This window comes from Rhincodon typus, chromosome 9 (assembly GCF_021869965.1).
Source record: "Rhincodon typus isolate 14 chromosome 9, sRhiTyp1.1, whole genome shotgun sequence".
NCBI classification, from domain to species: Eukaryota; Metazoa; Chordata; class Chondrichthyes; order Orectolobiformes; family Rhincodontidae; genus Rhincodon; species Rhincodon typus.
Window position 1 is genome coordinate 26603536 of NC_063340.1, and position 17850 is coordinate 26621385.

Sequence of the window (17850 nt, forward strand, 5' to 3'; positions counted from 1 at the left end):
TCCACATTGATACCATTGGGTTGCAGGGTTCCCAAGTGGAATATGAGTTGCTGTTCCTGCAACCTTCGGGTGGCATCGTTGTGGCACTGCAGGAGGCCCAGGATGGACATGTCGTCTGAGGAATGGGAGGGGGAGTTGAAATGGTTCGCGACTGGGAGGTGCAGTTGTTTGTTGCGAACCGAGCATAGGTGTTCTGCAAAGCGGTCCCCGAGTCTCCGCTTGGTTTCCCCGATGTAGAGGAAGCCACACCGGGTACAGCGGATGCAGTATACCACATTGGCAGATGTGCAGGTGAACATCTGCTTGATGTGGAAAGTCTTCTTGGGGCCTGGGATGGGGGTGAGGGAGGAGGTATGGGGGCAGGTGTAGCACTTCCTGCGGTTGCAGGGAAAAGTGCCGGGTGTGGTGGAGCTGGAGGGGAGTGTGGAGCGGACAAGGGAGTCACGGAGAGAGTTGTCCCTCCGGAAAGCAGATAAGGGTGGGGAGGGAAAGATGTCTTTGGTGGTGGGGTCGGATTGCAGATGGCGGAAGTGTCGGAGGATGATGCGTTGGATCCGGAGGTTGGTGGGGTGGTACGTGAGGACGAGGGGGATTCTTTTTTGGTTTTTATTGCTTGGACGGGGTGTGAGGGATGAGGTGCGGGAGATGTGGGAGACACGGTTGAGGGCGTTCCCCTCCTCGGTGGTCGAGAAGTTACGGTCCTTGAAAAACGAGGACAACTGAGATGTACGGGAGTGGAATGCCTCATCCTGGGAGCAGATGCGGCGGAGGCGAAGGAATTGGGAATAGGGGATAGCATTTTTGCAGGAAGGTGGGTGGGAGGAGGAGTATTCTAGGTAGCTGTGGGAGTCGGTGGGCTTGAAATGAATATCGGTTTCGAGGTGGTTGCCCGATATGGAGACAGAGAGGTCCAGGAAGGGGAGAGAGGTGTTAGAGATGGTCCAGGTAAATTTAAGGTTGGGGTGGAAGGTGTTAGTGAAGTGTATGAACTGTTCGAGCTCCTCGTGGGAGCACGAGGCGGCACCGATACAGTCATCAATGTAACGGAGGAAGAGGTGGGGTTTAGGGCCGGTGTAGGTACGGAAGAGGGATTGTTCCACGTAACCTACAAAGAGGCAGGCGTAGCTTGGGCCCATGCGGGTACCCATGGCTACCCCCTTTGTCTGTAGGAAGTGGGAGGAATTGAAAGAGAAGTTGTTGAGTGTGAGGACGAGTTCGGCTAAGCGGATGAGGGTGTCAGTGGAGGGGGACTGGTCGGGCCTGCGGGACAGGAAGAAGCGGAGGGCCTTAAGGCCATCTGCATGGGGAATGCAGGTGTAGAGGGACTGGACGTCCATGGTAAAGATGAGGTGTTGGGGACCGGGGAATTGGAAGTTCTGGAGGAGGTGGAGGGCGTGGGTGGTGTCACGGACATAGGTAGGGAGTTCCTGGACCAAGGGGGAGAGAATGGAGTCGAGATAGTTGGAGATCAGTTCGGTGGGGCAGGAGCAGGCGGAGACAATGGGTCGACCAGGGCATTCAGGTTTGTGGATTTTGGGAAGGAGATAGAAGCGGGCAGTGCGAGGTTGGGGAACGATGAGGTTGGAGGCCGTGGGTGGGAGGTCACCTGAGGTGATGAGGTTGTGGATGGTTTGCGAGATGATGGTTTGGTGCTCAGGGGTGGGGTCATGATCAAGGGGGCGGTAGGAGGAGGTGTCGGAGAGTTGGCGTCCGGCCTCGGCGATGTAGAGGTCAGTGCGCCATACTACAACTGCACCTCCCTTGTCTGCGGGTTTTATGGTGAGGTTGGGATGGGAGCGGAGGGCTGCACGTTCTGCGGGGGAAGAGGTTGGAGTGGGTGAGAGGGGTGGAGAGGTTGAGGCGATTGATGTCTCGACAGCAGTTGGAGATGAAGAGGTCGAGGGAGGGTAGGAGGCCTTGGGGTGGTGTCCAGGAGGAGGGGGTGTGTTGGAAGCGGGAGAAGGGGTCAGTAGAGGGAGGGTTAGGTTCACGGTTAAAGAAGTAAGCGTGGAGGCGGAGGCGGCGGAAAAACTGCTCTATGTCCAAGCGTGAGCGGTATTCGTTGATCTGTGGGTGGAGGGGGACAAAGGTGAGCCCTTTACTGAGGACTGACACAGAGGACTGAGGATTTCACAAGTTTCAAAATCTCCCCTCCCCCCACCGCATCCCAAAACCAGTCCAACTCGTCCCTGCCTCCCTAACCTGTTCTTCCTCCCACCTATCCCCTCCTCCCACCTCAAGCCGCACCTCCATCTCCTACCGACCAACCTCATCCCGCTCCCTGGACTGACCTATCCCCTTCCTAACTCCTTACCTACACTCACCTTTTTCCTGGCCCCCTCCCCGCCTCTTCGACCTGTTTGTTTCCTCTCCACCTATCCTCTCCTCTATCCCTCTTCTATCCGCCTCCCACTCTCTCCCTATTTATTTCAAAACCCCCTCCCCCTTTTCTGATGAAGGGTCTAGGCCCGAAACGTCAGCCTCTCTGCTCCTATGATGCTGCTTGGCCTGCTGTGTTCATCCAGCCCTGCACCTTGTTGTCTCGGATTCTCCAGCATCTGCAGTTCCTACTATCTCTGTGTGTACAGGAGTTGTCTGAGCAATCTGTATGAGTGACTTATCAACATATCTCTAATTATTACCATTCAACTAAATGCATTTTCAGTCTCCTATTTGCTGTTAATGTCAAATCATCTTAAATACTTTCCCAGAAGTGTAATGATTCTGAATCATGTATCAATTACTTACAAACATGCTTGTTTATGTTACAGGGAAGAAATGGCCAAAGAAATGTCAGATTATCTGGCTAGGTAGGTAACATCTTGTTGCTTAAAACATGCATTGAGATACCAACAGCTCATGTAAAATCACATACTCTGGGTTTATGCATATTTTCACAGTAAATTTTGATTAGGCCACTACCTATAATTAGGATAAACATATTACTTCGGCTGGGGCTCTTGGTGGAAAGTGCAGATGCAACTTTACTGATGGGTTAGTTAATTGTATGGCTTTATATTGTTGTTCACAATTATTATGAGATAATGTGATGCACATTTAGGAGTTGGGTTAAATGGATGCTGGATTAATTTTGTTTTCTCCCAAAAAGCAATTTGCAAAGCTTTAGCTGCTTTAATGTTTTTGAAAAATGGTACCAAAAATATTTTCAATTAATATAATACTGTGCACGACATCAACTTCCTGTAAAGGAGCTTGAGCTCATGCTGATGAGAGAGACTGTTGAGCAATCCATTTTCTCCATGATAGGAAAATTAGTTTACAGTTTGTAACAACAGAATACAAATTTGTAAGATCCATGGCAACAAATTTTATCGGGGAATTTGAGGTTAAGGAACTTATCTATCTTGATGTAATTTTTCTGCAGCCAACTATGGGTGTACATTGTTTTTGAATGCTAATGTTACTGGACCTGATCTTTCTCATTACAGTTACTGGTCTGTTTTTTGAGATTCACATCTTCTGGTACTGAACCAGAATGAGTCATGAGCCTCTGTTGTTTGATCAACGATTTAAAATTATTACAGCATATTCACATTGTGCATGTAGTCACTCTTTGAAAAAGCTATATAATTAATCCCACTCCCCACTCATTTATCTCAGAATTCTTTTTTATTTTCAAATATATACTGGTTTCCCTTTCCAGGTGGGCCTTTTAGATTTTATTTTAATAGAAAATTTAATTGAGATTTAACTTGCCTAAAAGAGTGAGAACTTCATTAATGTTGAATCATGCACTCAACCCCCTTTGTTTTTTGTGGAAGTCTTTCCCTTGGATTGGTAGAGCAATAAAAGCTGTGAAATTAAAAATTTTGCTTCTGAATATTGCTTCAAGGTTAGACCAAGGAAAAGCAGTGCAACCTTCAAAGCTGCTCTAGCATCCACGTCCCACAATTCTTCTAGGAAAACCTGGCACGTGCAGAATGTGCATTTTAACATTCCACTGTTGCCAGGTCTCCTCGTAATGAGCACATTTCAAATATAGGGGCCAGGTAATGTTCTAGTGTAAATGGTGTGTGAAAATGTACCAGCTGCCTCATTCTTAAGAAACAAACAACATAGAAAAATGCAGTGGGTCTCAGCTAGATTACTATAATGCTGCATGCTACAGGAAAGAGATTTAATTACCGCGGATTGTTCGAACAGTGGGATCCTTAATTCCAAACTTTGAGGAAAGAGCAATGAATCCATTAGACCTAAACCAAGTAAAGTTAGAGTGTCATGATGGTTGCAGTGAATCTCTTTACAGTCGGTACTCCTGGTTAAACACACTTTGAAACTTGATAAAAGCTTAGCCTATTGTTGTTCATTTGTTTAGTGTCCAGAAAAACAGAGTTCTGATTAGCATCAACATAGAGAAATTCTGTTTGCTGGAAGTATTACTGCTGCTAAATGGATACAAATAGAACTAGAGTGTTCTTGATGGTTCAAGTGGCTTTCGTGAAACTCAGGATGTGATTAAAGAGCTGGTTAGGGCAGGGAGTTCCTGATATCCTTGCCAACTCTTGTCCCTCAAGCAACGCCACCAAAGAAGAATAACTGGCCCTTCAACTCACTGATGTTCCTGAAATCCTTCTGTTTAGGCAATTACTCTGTACTTCTTTGGAACTACCTTTTAGCTCTAATGAAGAGACTGAGGTTTACTTACTTCACCTGTGAGAGTCTTTGGAGCGTAGAATCATTTTTTAATGATCACCATTTCAGATAGATTTAGAACTGCTTTGATCTTTTTCATTTTATGTTCATACATTCTAAGGTGATTTCTTAATCGTAATGTATTGTTAAATCTCTGACAGTTAAATATGGAATCTTTAGTCTCCAATTGGAGATGTTCTAGTGGTGGTGTGGAACTGAAAGGAAGGTGGTTTGTTTGAATTGTAGTGGATTCGTAGAGGCAGATAGCAGTGTGATTGAGATTTGTTTGGGGGAGCAGAATTTGTCTCATTTGGCAGAAGATATAACCAGCTCAATGGATATGTCTATGTTCACACACCAGAACTAGAGCCTTTGGCATTACCAAACTTATACTCCAAATCTATCAAAAACTGTTCTGCAAACAGTGGTCTTCCTCATTCCTTCTCTCACTTTCACGTCTATCTTTTTCTCTTTCCCTGATTTCATATCTTGAGGATAGTCTCTTCAATATCCACTACAAACCCAACAACTACCCTGTTAACCTGACTACATCTCACACCCTCCTTCCCACAAAGGCCCCGTTCCATTCTCCCAATTTCTCTGCTTCCGTTGCATCTATTCTGATGATTCTACTTTCGATAGGAATGCCTCCAATGTGTTCTCCTTTATCTTCAACTAAGGAGTCGTCCTCCCTACCAGAGTTGACATGGCTGTCAGCTGTGTTTGCATTTCTGCCCTCGCCCTTCCCCTCCATCCAAGAACAAGAACAGAGTTCTCCTTGTCCTCACTTTCCACAGCAGCCTCCACATTCAAGGAATTCTCCCCTGACTTTTCCACCATTTGCAGCAGATTGCCACTACAAACTCATCCCTGTCCTCTACTGTCAGTATTCTGCAAGGAAGTTCCCTCCCTGACACCCTCATCCACTTCTCCATCTCCTCTGCCTCCAAATTGGCATCTTCTCATGGAATTGCAGAAGGTGAAATACTTGACTTTTTACCTCTCCTTTCTCAATGTCCAAGCCTCCAAACACCCCCATAATGAAGCAGTGATCTACTTGTACTTCTTTCAATCTAGTCTGCTGCATTCATTGCTCACAATGCAGCCTCTTTTATATTGACAATATCGAATACAGACAGGATGACCATTTTGTAGTAAACCTTCTCTCTATAAGAAAGACCCTGACCTTCCAGTTGCTTGCCATTTCAATAAAACATCTTTCTCCCATGCTATTGTTTCCATCCGAAGCCTGCTGTGGTGTAGCAGCAAAATTGAATGCAAGTTTGAAGAACAGCACCTCATTTTTTGCTTACGCATGTTGCAACCATCAGGACTCAAATTTAAGTAAGTCCAAAGTAACAATACTGTCATCCATTTTCATTCACCCCTGCCTGCACATCTTGTTTTTAAGCTTGCTGCCTTTGGTCTCAGCAGAGCTGACATACTGTCAACTATCCAAACCTGCCATTAATACCTATTTACATTTAAATCGCTCCTTTACCACTATTAGCACTCCTGTCTTGTTCTGAGCACCTTCACCATCAGTTCCACTCTGTCCTCCTCCCCCATGTGATAACAACAGTCCCTTCAGATGCAAAGTTAAGAGTCTTTGGTCTCAATGTCAAGTCTGTTTCTCTCTGCACTGATAAATATTCCACCCCCTTGGAAATTAAATTTTAAAATCTATCACAATAGCCAACTCTTCTCCCATTGTCTGTGCACTGTATGCCCAAGTGGCACTGGGTTGGTTCTTTTGTCAACAGGTTATCTTCCTTGTCAACAGAAGTCCTGAGGTCCAGGCTACTAAGGCTGCTGCTGGCACAAAGAAATATGATCTCACCAAATGGAAATATGCTGAACTGCGAGATGTCATCAATACCTCTTGTGGTAAGAAGGCTCTCAATCCGACAATGTTTTCCTATTGGTTTCAGTACATGGCACAAGTCCATTTAAGCCCCAGTTGATTTTCACTTAAGGCAGTGCATCCTATCTAAAGATTGTCTTTGTCTTTGTTTAATATCAGTATATTTCCATTAAACTAATTTGTAGAATTGTTATCATTTATGCTTTATCAATGTACAGTAGAATGACAAGAATGACAGTAATACGATAACAGAAATAGTGATTGCACTGGAGGGGGACTTTTGCATCAGGACTTTGAGCATTTCCCTAAGAAGAGAGGCTGAATAGGCATGGGTTGTTTTCTTTGGAGAAGACAAGACTGGGATGGGACCTGGTTGAGGTGTACAAGGTTAAGGGGCATAAAGAAGGTGAATGGGAAGCAGCTGTTCCCTGTAATAGGGTCGATAACAAACGGGCACAATTTTAAGGTGAAAGGCAGGAGGTTTAGAGGGGACTTGAGAATTTTTTTTTTCAGTTAGAAAGTGATGGAAATCTGGAATGTACTGCCTGAGAGGATACTTGAGGCAGGAAACTTCACAACCTTTAAAAAGTACTTGGAAGTGTCCTTGAAGTGTCATAACATTCAGGCCTATGGACCAAATGCTGGGAAGTGAGTATAGTATGGTTTGTTGGTATAGACCCAATTGGCCAAAAGGGCCTCTCTTGTGCTGTATGAATCAACAACACAGCTTACACTGCTTCAAAGTTATCTGTGTTGCAGATTAATATCCGGTGGACACATTCTTCGGGAGTCACAATTCATTGTTACTTCAGTCTGAAACTATGATAGTTCTAAAATTAGACAGTGTGTGTTTGAATGACATGGTGGATTGGGCAGTTATATTAGAGGGCTGTTGTTCTGTCGTGGAGGTAGCAGTAGCATCGTGGCTTTGTCAGGGTCTGGAGAATGGCAGCGGCTGGGGTCACGGAGTAGACTTTGGTGGTCAGTGGCATCGCGGCTCATCGAGGTCTGGAGCATGTTAAATGCTGGGGACCCAGATCAGGACTTTGGCTTGTTGAGGTCCAGAACATCTGGTGAGCCCAACGGGCAGCAGTGTTGGGAGCAGACAGCCTGAGGTCTCCTGGCATCTGCGGGGTTGTAAGCCCAGCATGGCTGAGCACTTAAGAAGGACTGTAATGCTGAGCTTTTAACTTTTTATTTCTTTATTTTTCTACCTTGTACCTGAGATGTTGCACCTAGGTACCTTGTATCTAAGGCAGCACTGCGAACGGTGACTTTGTACACTTTTCACTGAACTCTATACTACTTTCTTGAGCACATGTGACAAATGAAATTCTAATTCAATGGCTGTGTGCATAACCCAGAATTTTAGATTTTTTTTATTGTCAACATCCAGTGTCAAGACAGTTCTTTAGAGGGGGAGAGTTTTTTTGAAAAGGTAAGACCAGCACGGTGTGGACAATCTGTCTCTAGCTTTTAGAACTCTAGATTTCATTACTGACCACAAAAAAAAATTGGAGATTCACGAGTATAAGGGGCCAATTCACAATTTACTGAGAATTTACCATCTAGCTGTCTTCACCAAACTTCTTCCCCAAGTAATTATAATTCCCCCATCCTTATTATAATTATAGTTCTCCCTCTCCACCCTACACATTATTAATGCATCTGGTTCCTTTGTCCCAGTCACAGACAAGGTTATCTGAGACCATCTCCTTGCATTCCTCATTCCCCACAGCCATCAACCTGTTTACAAACTCGTTACCTCTACCACTGAAGGAGGGAGAATGTAATGTATCTACCTCCTGTATTTGTTTGTCAATCAGCAATACCTCTCAAATACTCATGGTTGAATTTCAGAGCTACCTAGTACACCAGGTATGACTAATCAAAGAATTCAATAGTTTTGTGGTGAAAATGTGAATTCCTGGAACCTGGATTTTTTTCAAAGTGTCTTTTAACATTAGGAGCTTGGGCAAATTGACTTTTTTACTTTTAGAATGTTATGCATTCTTCTATTTAGAATATTGTTTGTTTTAAAATACGATGGATTGCCTTAGCTGAAGGGATGCTTATTGCTACAACTGTCAAAATATGAGCAGTGTTTTCAGAGCAGTTTGCTGTGTATATGCTTTAGCCTCCTCAGTGAGATGGAAACTCTTAATAAAATAATCCTTTTTCTCAAAGCATCAACTGGGCCAGGAAAACCTCAAGGAAGAGCTGCGTACTTGTAATAATGTTGAGTTAACAGAGCAGGACAATGTTATGTGCTCCGCTGGGCACCCTCTTCATTTGATTTCTGAACTTTCTGAATCCAAACTACCTTCTCACAATACGGATGTGGCACCTGCTTAATCATTACGATCACATTTACATTTGATTCCCTAGCCAGGGTCAAGTAGCCTAGCATGCCCCAAACCCCATTCTCATCTCAAGTGTACCCTTGAAGGTATCTGACATATAATTGGGTTTAGCCATTCATCACAAGAACTGCATTATGCTGTGTAAAAATCTGTACACTGCTAACTGTGAAAATTGAATAACTTGACCTCTGCTTTATTTTTCGCGATTGCTGACTGTTTAATTAAGCTATATTTCTTTGCCCCAGATCTGTCTTCACGACCACTATCTCATGTGATAAGTTCATAGAGTTCCTCATCATTGCAAAAGGCTCCCCTTGCTCCAGACTGAACTTGTCTTTCTTCAGTTTCTACTGTTTATGATTGTGCCCCCTCGCACTTGCTCATCTTGCCTTTGAGACACACCACCTACTGCTTTCAATTTGTTCCTGTGAACATGCTGACTTCCCAACTTCTGTCTGACAATGTCCTTTGTTTTCAAAACCATTGTCATCAATAACCCATCTACCTCTGTGTTGTTGGAAACTCTGATTCCACCTCCACTGTGTTAAATGCCCCAAAACATGCCCAAATTTCCAATAATTTTGGTTGATTCACTGATCATTGTTTCCATCGTAGCAACAGATCTGCCAGGCCCTGACGAAAGTCATAAGTGACACATGTGACTGTGATTGTGGGGAATTAACCTTTGCTCATTTTCATCCTTGCTGTAACCTATGGCCAACATGACTCCATCTTATTTCTAAGCCCTTTTCCACCTTTTCTAGCTAAGTGGAACTGCCTCTTGCTCAGTTCTAATATCCATTACACTGTAATAGTCAGAGCTGCTTCATTGTTTCTGGATCCCCACCGATTCGTCTTTGGGGCCTTCCCTTCTCATTACCATTTACCTGGCACAATATCTGCAGATACACAATTAAATTCCACAGGTTTGTTGCAAAACACTCTGTTTTGCATCTCGTCTGGGTTTCTTGACCACCTCCACTATTAAACTGCTGATCCAACATGCAATTTTAGATCAGCTTTGGTTTCCTTCAGTTCAATGTTGTAGATGCAAAATTCTGCAAGAACTTGCCTGTCTCATCAATTTGGGAAAATTCCCCTCGTTATTGCACTTTCAGAAATGATCAACAGGAAAACTCTTCCTGGTTGGATGTCAATGAAGAATGAGATCTTCCTTGAAGGAATACATCCCCGTCCTTTCTTGAAGAATCTGACTATACTCAATCATGTATGTTACTGCAGATATTGAGCTGTTGGCAGCATGCAGGGAGGAATTCCATCGGCGGCTGAAGGTTTACCATGCCTGGAAGTCCAGGAACAAAAAGCGCAATACTGAAGCAGAACAACGAGCTCCAAAATCAATCACTGATTATGGTAAGCACCATAGTAATTGAGCACATAATGAAATTTGAACTTATCAATATGTGGATTCTATTTACACATGGCTTTTTGATGATTGGTCTGTGGGTCACTTTAGTATTTGCTGCTCTCCTTATTTTTGGACTTCCCACTCTGCTTGCTTCCCTGTCTCCTTGGTCTTCTTACTTTGGATCTATATCAGTAAATTTCTTCCCTGTATCTTGGCCAATACTTACCTTCCAATAGACATCACTAAAAGAAAAAGATTAGATTCTTATTTCACGTTGTTTGGAACATTTTGAACTTGACATTTCTTAGACCAAAACAGTGCATTATGCGTTGAACAAACTTAATTGACTGGAGGGCTTTGGCTGTTCTGAAATCATGAGAAGTACCTGGTAAATGCACATTTTCTTTTTATTTTCATTTAACTTTCTTTTTAACAAATTTTTTTAATGCCAGTTGATGGTCTCTTCTGATTCAACCTCTAAAGCACGTTGGGATGGCTTTTTTTGTGTTAAAGCTTTAAGAAAATGAAGTACAAATTGTACGTTTTCCAAAAGCTATAATTAATAAACAGTAATTGCGGGATTGAAGGGGTTGGGAAGTCTGCTGTTTCAACATTATTGAAGATTTTCATTCCTGCTTACAGCTGCTAGTTTAATTCTGAAGTGTATGTCTGACCCATATTGTCATGAAATATTGTTATTCATTTGCAACAGCTCAGCAGAATCCCCCTCAGTTACAAGCTAGGCAGCAGGAGATCACTCAGAATCGGACACAGCGCTATTTCCGCATCCCATTTATCCGTCCAGCTGACCAGTACAAAGATCCCCAGAACAAGAAGAAAGGCTGGTGGTATGCCCATTTTGATGGACCATGGATTGCACGTCAGATGGAATTGCACCCAGACAAAGCCCCCATACTCCTGGTAGCTGGTAGGTGTTTCGGGGTCTGACCGCTCTCATGTGTTTCTGTGAACTGTATGCATGAACTCTGCTTTATACAAACCTTCGCATTTGTTAGTTATTATTATAAAGCCTCATCTCTAATCCATTTGACACAAGCTTGTAACAAAAACAGAAGTTGCTGGAAAAGCTCAGCAGGTCTGGCAGCATCTATGAAGAAAAATCAGAGTTAACATTTGGGTCCGGTGACTCTTCCTCGGCTTGTGTCTGGTTTGGCAGGTTAATTGTATCCTTGAATAGTTGGTATGGAAACGTCTTGGTGCCAATAAAACATCAAGTGCACTGTAATATGACTGGAAGTAAAATTTTAAATTAAGAAGTAGGGTGAAAGTTTTCTTTTTACTGTTTTTGCTGTATGTCCTCTAGCTATTTTTAAATGAGTGTTCATGGACCTTTTAGAGATCTATTTCTTAAAATGCCCAGATCCATCTTTCTCTACCTTCTTTAATGTTTTGTTTTCCCACATGAAAGATGGTTTAATATTATTCTGTGTTCTCATTTATAACCCTGTACTGTTCTAGAGTATGCATATTTTCTGTTCTTTTTAAATAGCCTGATCTCCTGTTTGCCTAAAATACTGGAGCATTGTCTACAGTCCTACCACTTGTATGTATCTTCATATCATCTGTAAATATTAGATTCTATACCTAATAGTAACATATAAATCGTCAATAAGCATGAATGGCAATGATATTAATACTAGCTGTTACCAGTCTCCAAACAGATTCATTCCATCTATCACTATTTTGTTCCAATGTCCTCCTTGTGAACCTCAATATGTCACCGCTAATACCATAGGCTTTAATCCTGTAGAGCAGCCTCACATGGTACCTTGTCTAAGCTTTCTAAATCAACTGGGCTCCCCTTGACCGTCATCTTGGTGACATCTCAAACAAAAACTTTCCTGGCATTCTCAAGTCCATGGCTGTACAGATGCCAGTGTTCACCCAATTCAATACACTCCATAAGATATCAAGAAACAGCTGAGGGCCCATGATAGAGCGAAGACTGTGTACCCTGACAATGCCTTGAATGTTATGCTAAAGACTTGGTACTCCAGAACTAGTTGTACCCCAAGTCCCAAAGGTTCCAATACAGCTCAACACCAACATCTACACAACAGTATGGAATTTGACCTATATGTCATTCCTGCAAAAAGCATCACAACTCCAGTCTAGTTAATTACCTGCCCCTCCCATAAGTATACTGTCAGTCATCAATCACGTGATGATGTCATCAAAATTGCTACCAAGAACCCCTAGCAAAATTGAAATCGATGGGAGTCAAGGGTAAAACTTCCCTATTGGTTAGTCATACTTAATATAGAGGGAAATGCTGTTAGTTGTTTAGGCCAACCAGGATGTTGCTGTCAATCAGGACCATGTTCAGGCTCCAACCATTTTCAGCTGCTTTATCAATGACTTTCCTTCAACACAAGGTGGGAAATGCAGATACTTGCTAATGATTCCAGAGTGTTCAATAAAGTTTGAAACTCTTCAGATTCTGAAGCAGTTTGTGTTGGCACGCATTAAGACCTGGTAAAAGAATTCAGGCTTGAGCTGATAAACAAGTAGAGATCACTCCAAGGTGGCACCAATCGGCGCTCTCAGCCTTAAAATCATTTGATTTGTAAATAGTTTCTAATCAACCTATTCAGACATTCGATGACCCAGCTTTGGAGCAGATGGGACTTGAACCCAGGCCTCCTGGCACAAAGGTAAGGACAGAACCACTGTACCACAGGCCCCACCCCCTTCAGTTGAATTCTGCATTCATCCAGGTTAACCAATTAACTGTAATTTTCAGCATTTCGTCCCAGTATAAATTGTGGTTACTATTGCCTAGATTTTATTTCACGTGGAGGCATAATACAAAGTTAGATCCACTATTAATCACTAGAATTATGATTATCCTTGATTGCGTTGTTGGCATGCTGACATTTAGCCAGTAGAGAAACTTTTAAGTTTTATTAAATGCTATATAAAGGTATGTTCAAGCCTTGGGATCTAATGTTACTGCTTTTAGGATTTGCTACCTGCATTTGTTTCTTTCTAGAAAAGAAAGATCAGCTTTCTCCTTTCATGTAGGTTTCATGAAGTATTTCTGCATTATATTTTAGGTAAGGATGACATGGAGATGTGTGAGCTAAGCCTGGATGAGACGGGGCTCACTCGGAAGCGGGGAGCTGAAATCCTACCACGGCAGTTTGAAGAAGTGTGGGAGCGTTGTGGTGGAGTCACATATCTCCGCAATGCAATTGAGAGCAAGCAAGCCAGACCCACTTATGCCACAGCAATGCTACAGAACCTTCTGCATTAGAATGGAATAGATTTTGCCTTGATTATGAGTAGTGGCTTAAAGGAAAAGAGTTGCGAATGGAACAAAGGGAAGAATGCTTCTCCCTGATAAAAATAAATCTGAGCTTGAAATAAATGTTTTTTTAAACTTCTAGATTTCATGAGAACTGTTGTGCAATGGTAATGAGTAAAACTAATCAAATAAAATTAGGAATAATATTCAGTGACACTAACCCTATTTCCTTAAAATTGTGTGGTAAACAATCAAGAATAACACATCTGTAGTGAATCACAGTTTATTCAAAAGTGCCACAGTGATATTTGCAATACTAAGCAAAGAATGAAGGTGGCTGATCTACATGGTGTTAGTTCTTTCAAAATCCTATTTGTTGGGAAATATATGGTTTTATCCAGAGAAGTTTAAAAATCTGCATGCTATCACTTTTGATTGAATTGTTAGATGTTATTTGTTGCTTTGTAAAAGACCTTAATGAGAGCAGCTGCTATTCTGCATAACAAACAGTTTAAAAACCCCAGTTCAGTACTTTAAACACTGATAACACATTTCACAGCTAGACTATAAAGTTATACTTGAAGGTTGCAGTTTTCAGGCACTATGAAATAACCTGCAACCCTTATAATTAGTGGGTCCTGATATTGGGTTCTTAAAGAAGATTACCTCTATTTCAAGTCCTGAAATTTTGAATAATCATGTTGTACCTCTTTGACCCAAATGGATTTTGTTAATTGTAGAACTTTGTTTTATTAACTTCTAATTTTATGTTTCTTTTGTGTAGTGAAGTGTTTTTGTGTACTCTGGTAATTGAATCCCTGACCTCCTGTAAATGCTGTTCCGAAAGTGAAATAATATCTTAAAACTGAAACAGCAATGCTTTTGCACCAGACCCATCAACTTACAATCTGTTACTGGAAACAATTGGTGAATCTTGCATTATCCTTGGTTACTTAAGTATTGAGGTGTATCTTCTTTAGCTTACCATGAAAGAAGTATATTATTTAGGAATGAGCAGGATCACAACCTTTTCTCTAATATCTCTAGTACAAATTGATCTCACTCCTCTCACCATCCCAGCTTACTAAAGCCATATGCAGAAAATCTTTCCAACTGAGGTTAATGGTGACAAGTTGCCTTTTTGGAGATTTGGGTGAAACCAACTCCCAGTCAAAAATGTAGTCTGTTGGCTCTTTGTGTATAATTTCTATCCTTCCATAGCTGTTGCATTTAAAAGAAAGGAAACACATTATCTGTGCAAATGGGATTTGTGTACAATTAACTAGAACAAGGGAGTAAGAAAAGGGTAGCCTGTAAAAATAGGCTAGCATAATCTTGCACTGCATGGCAGTTGTAGTTTTTGTGGAAACCCACAATCTCTTAGACTTTGTCAAACTCGATAACTGTGTGGAAGTTGCTGTAAGTAGGTTGGTTATTTATTTATGATTTCAAATGTGCAAAGTGATTGTCTAATAATCTGATCTACAAGCTCAACCTGAAAACAGTTTGTGTTTTCATGATTCTTTCTGGACCTCTTGGAACAAAGTCTCTTAAAATTTACAGTTTTACAATTTGATTTGTAAATGATCTGTTTTCAATGGTGACATACAGAAAATAAACACATTCCTTACCTGATGTCTTGCAGCATGTTTAGTCTTTGTGCCTTTTGCTGATGGTACCAAATCTTCTGGTAAATTATGTTACTGTTTCATTTTGTGAAGCCAGGGAGGGATTTGAATATCTAGCACATTTTGCAGTACTTTTTTTGTTGCATGTGTCATTGGTAGCATTGTCAATGACCTCCTCTTTAATCACTTACTTGACTTCATGAGGGTTTCCAGTGTGTTGACTCTATGCTCATTATTTCAGTCAGTTTGTCAATGAATTGTATGTCATGCCTTGATCTGAAATCTCTCCTCACTATCGTGAGCTATGTTAACTGGTTCATGTTGTGCTATTGATAATTGTATTTGAAACACGAGCTTCAGTGTGAACATGCTATAGATTTTAATATGTAGTTGTGACAAATCACGTTTCCAGCAGTGCTGCAATACCCTGTCATGCATGACATCTGGTATGAAGTTTTCTTGTCTCTCAAATGATCCCCTTTAGGTGCAAAATCTCCATGTCTAAGCTGGTGCCCTGGATATCACGTGTTTTCCTTTATTGTTCAGTATAGACAAAATCTATGTCAAATCTGGACACAGTGTCAGTAAGAGAAAGCTATGAATTAATTAACTCAACTTTGCTGACTGACTAGAATATACATTGATTTTCGATGAATATATTTTTTTTCAATTGCTCCAGGATTATTTATTGTAATTCAGCTAAAATCAAAATTTTAGAAAAAAAATCCCATTTGGTGTATTCTGTTTCTAATTTATTTTCTGAATTACTTTTTCCATCAATACAACAGTAATGGCTATTCATTTCATTCAAAAGAGGAACTGTTATGCCCAATCCAATATGATCACATTTTTAAAACATCAAGCAAGCTCCTTAGTTGATCTAAATTATGAAATACCATTTTTATTTTAAAGGAGCTGTTTCCCCTGAATATGACTTGCTATATTGCGCCTTATCCTGTTTTTATCATTTCAAAATTATTCCAAATTAGTACTATTGGACTGACCTGATCTTATTTTATGGAAATAAAATTAAACATAGACAAAACATTTCTCCTTGCTACTAGGAACCACACAAATTCCCTTCTCAATGAAAATTTGACCATCTCCATAAACTTCAGTTCTGTTTCCGTCTTTCATTGCCCAAAGTAATAATTCCTTTCAATTAATCTTATTAATTCTGATTTCAGAAGCGAGTTGTGCCCAGACTTGGTTTACATTAAAGACAACTGCTTGAAAAAAATCTGCAAATTTGTCCCATTTCACGCACCCTGTCCTAGGCAACAAATAACCTTAAATGGGTTAAGTCTTTTCTTTTGAATGGCAATGTTTTAAATTCATATCACCTATGATGTTTGATGTCTGCAGTTAACTTCTCTAAACTGCTGCATCTCTTCCTAGTCATCAATGCCATTTGGTTCAGAAGATCATGTCTCCAAAAAATGAACAGAAAATCTGATCTGCCTCTGTTTAAAAGAAGCTTGGGGTTAATTTGTCAATGTGTGATTTTCCTTCTGATAACTTTATGAACTGAGCATTAGTACATTTTGCATTCAGCAATACAAGAGTAGTTGCTTGGTGAATTGTATTTTTTCTAAAAGTCAGCATTTTTACCTTCATAAACTTGCGCGTTTCCCAAGGCAGTAAATTCAGAAATAAATCTTAGCTTCTTGTTTACTTACAGCCTTTCAAAATGTCAAATCTAAACTGCCAATTGTTGATCCTCCCTCGAGTTAAAAATCAATTATATAACAGAATCTGTTAACAATCACATATTTTGAAATTCTGAAACAATTCTGTAGTATAATAAGAGACCTTCAGATGAATATCATTGTGATTGATATTGGTATCTGTAAGCAGAATCTGACTGTATCACTAAGATGATCAAACAATCAGAAGCCCATCACATCACTGAATACTTGATATTGATTATATGGCAGTCTCATGTCTGGAATTAAGACTTCCATAGAATTAATAACAACCCAAAATTCACTCTGGCCACAATGATAGATCTGATCTTACTAATCACTAATTTGTTAACCTTGATAGTTTCAATATAAGCAGACCAATCTTTTAATAACCAAATGCAATAAATTGCAATCAATTGTACATGTTTACAAAATCAAGAAACTGTAAATTATTTAAACTTCCCATTCAGGTAGCTTTTCAAACAAGTGTTTTAAAAAAAAAACTAAAGAGAAAAGGTTTTTCCACAGAGAATAAACTATCTCTCAAAGGGAAGGTAAAGCTTCCCACAACCATTGGACTCAGAAATATTCACAGGGCTTCTTTAAAGCAATAGGTTGAACACTGAACTCCTGCAACTTGTGACTGTTGGAAAAGATTGGAATGTTTTCTTTCACTTCTGTTTTATTCCATTAAATATTAGTTGATATTTTTCTCTCAATGCAATTTCTATTTGCCACTTGTATGTCAAATACCTTGGGCAACGGAAGGAAGTAAATGTACTGTAACCAGATTTGCAGCAGACAAAAATAGGTGGAAAGGCAGATTGCAAGAGGGATACAAACAGTTTAGAGAGGTATTGATAGGTTAAGTGGGGTAAAGTGTTGGAAAATGGATTATAATGTGACATTGTTCATTTTGAAAGGGAGAATAATAAAAACAGTATGTGGAGAAAAACTGCAGAAAGCTGCAATACAAAGGGACTTGGGGATACTGCTACACAAAACATAGCAAGTTAGTAT

The 17850-nt window shown here is 40.8% G+C and overlaps 1 protein-coding gene across 1 annotated transcript in view; it reads left to right on the forward strand.

Annotated features, from left to right (window-relative positions):
- Nucleotides 1-15152, forward strand: part of myo6a (myosin VIa) — a 224349-nt gene extending 209197 nt beyond the window's left edge. Inside the window, exons 26-30 of the mRNA XM_048600957.1 lie at nt 2772-2810; nt 6437-6540; nt 10123-10254; nt 10962-11177; nt 13327-15152. Of these exons, the coding sequence (XP_048456914.1) occupies nt 2772-2810; nt 6437-6540; nt 10123-10254; nt 10962-11177; nt 13327-13526 (691 nt within the window). The 3' untranslated portion in view covers nt 13527-15152. The remainder of the gene's footprint in view (nt 1-2771; nt 2811-6436; nt 6541-10122; nt 10255-10961; nt 11178-13326) is intronic.
- Nucleotides 15153-17850: the final 2698 nt, after the last annotated feature.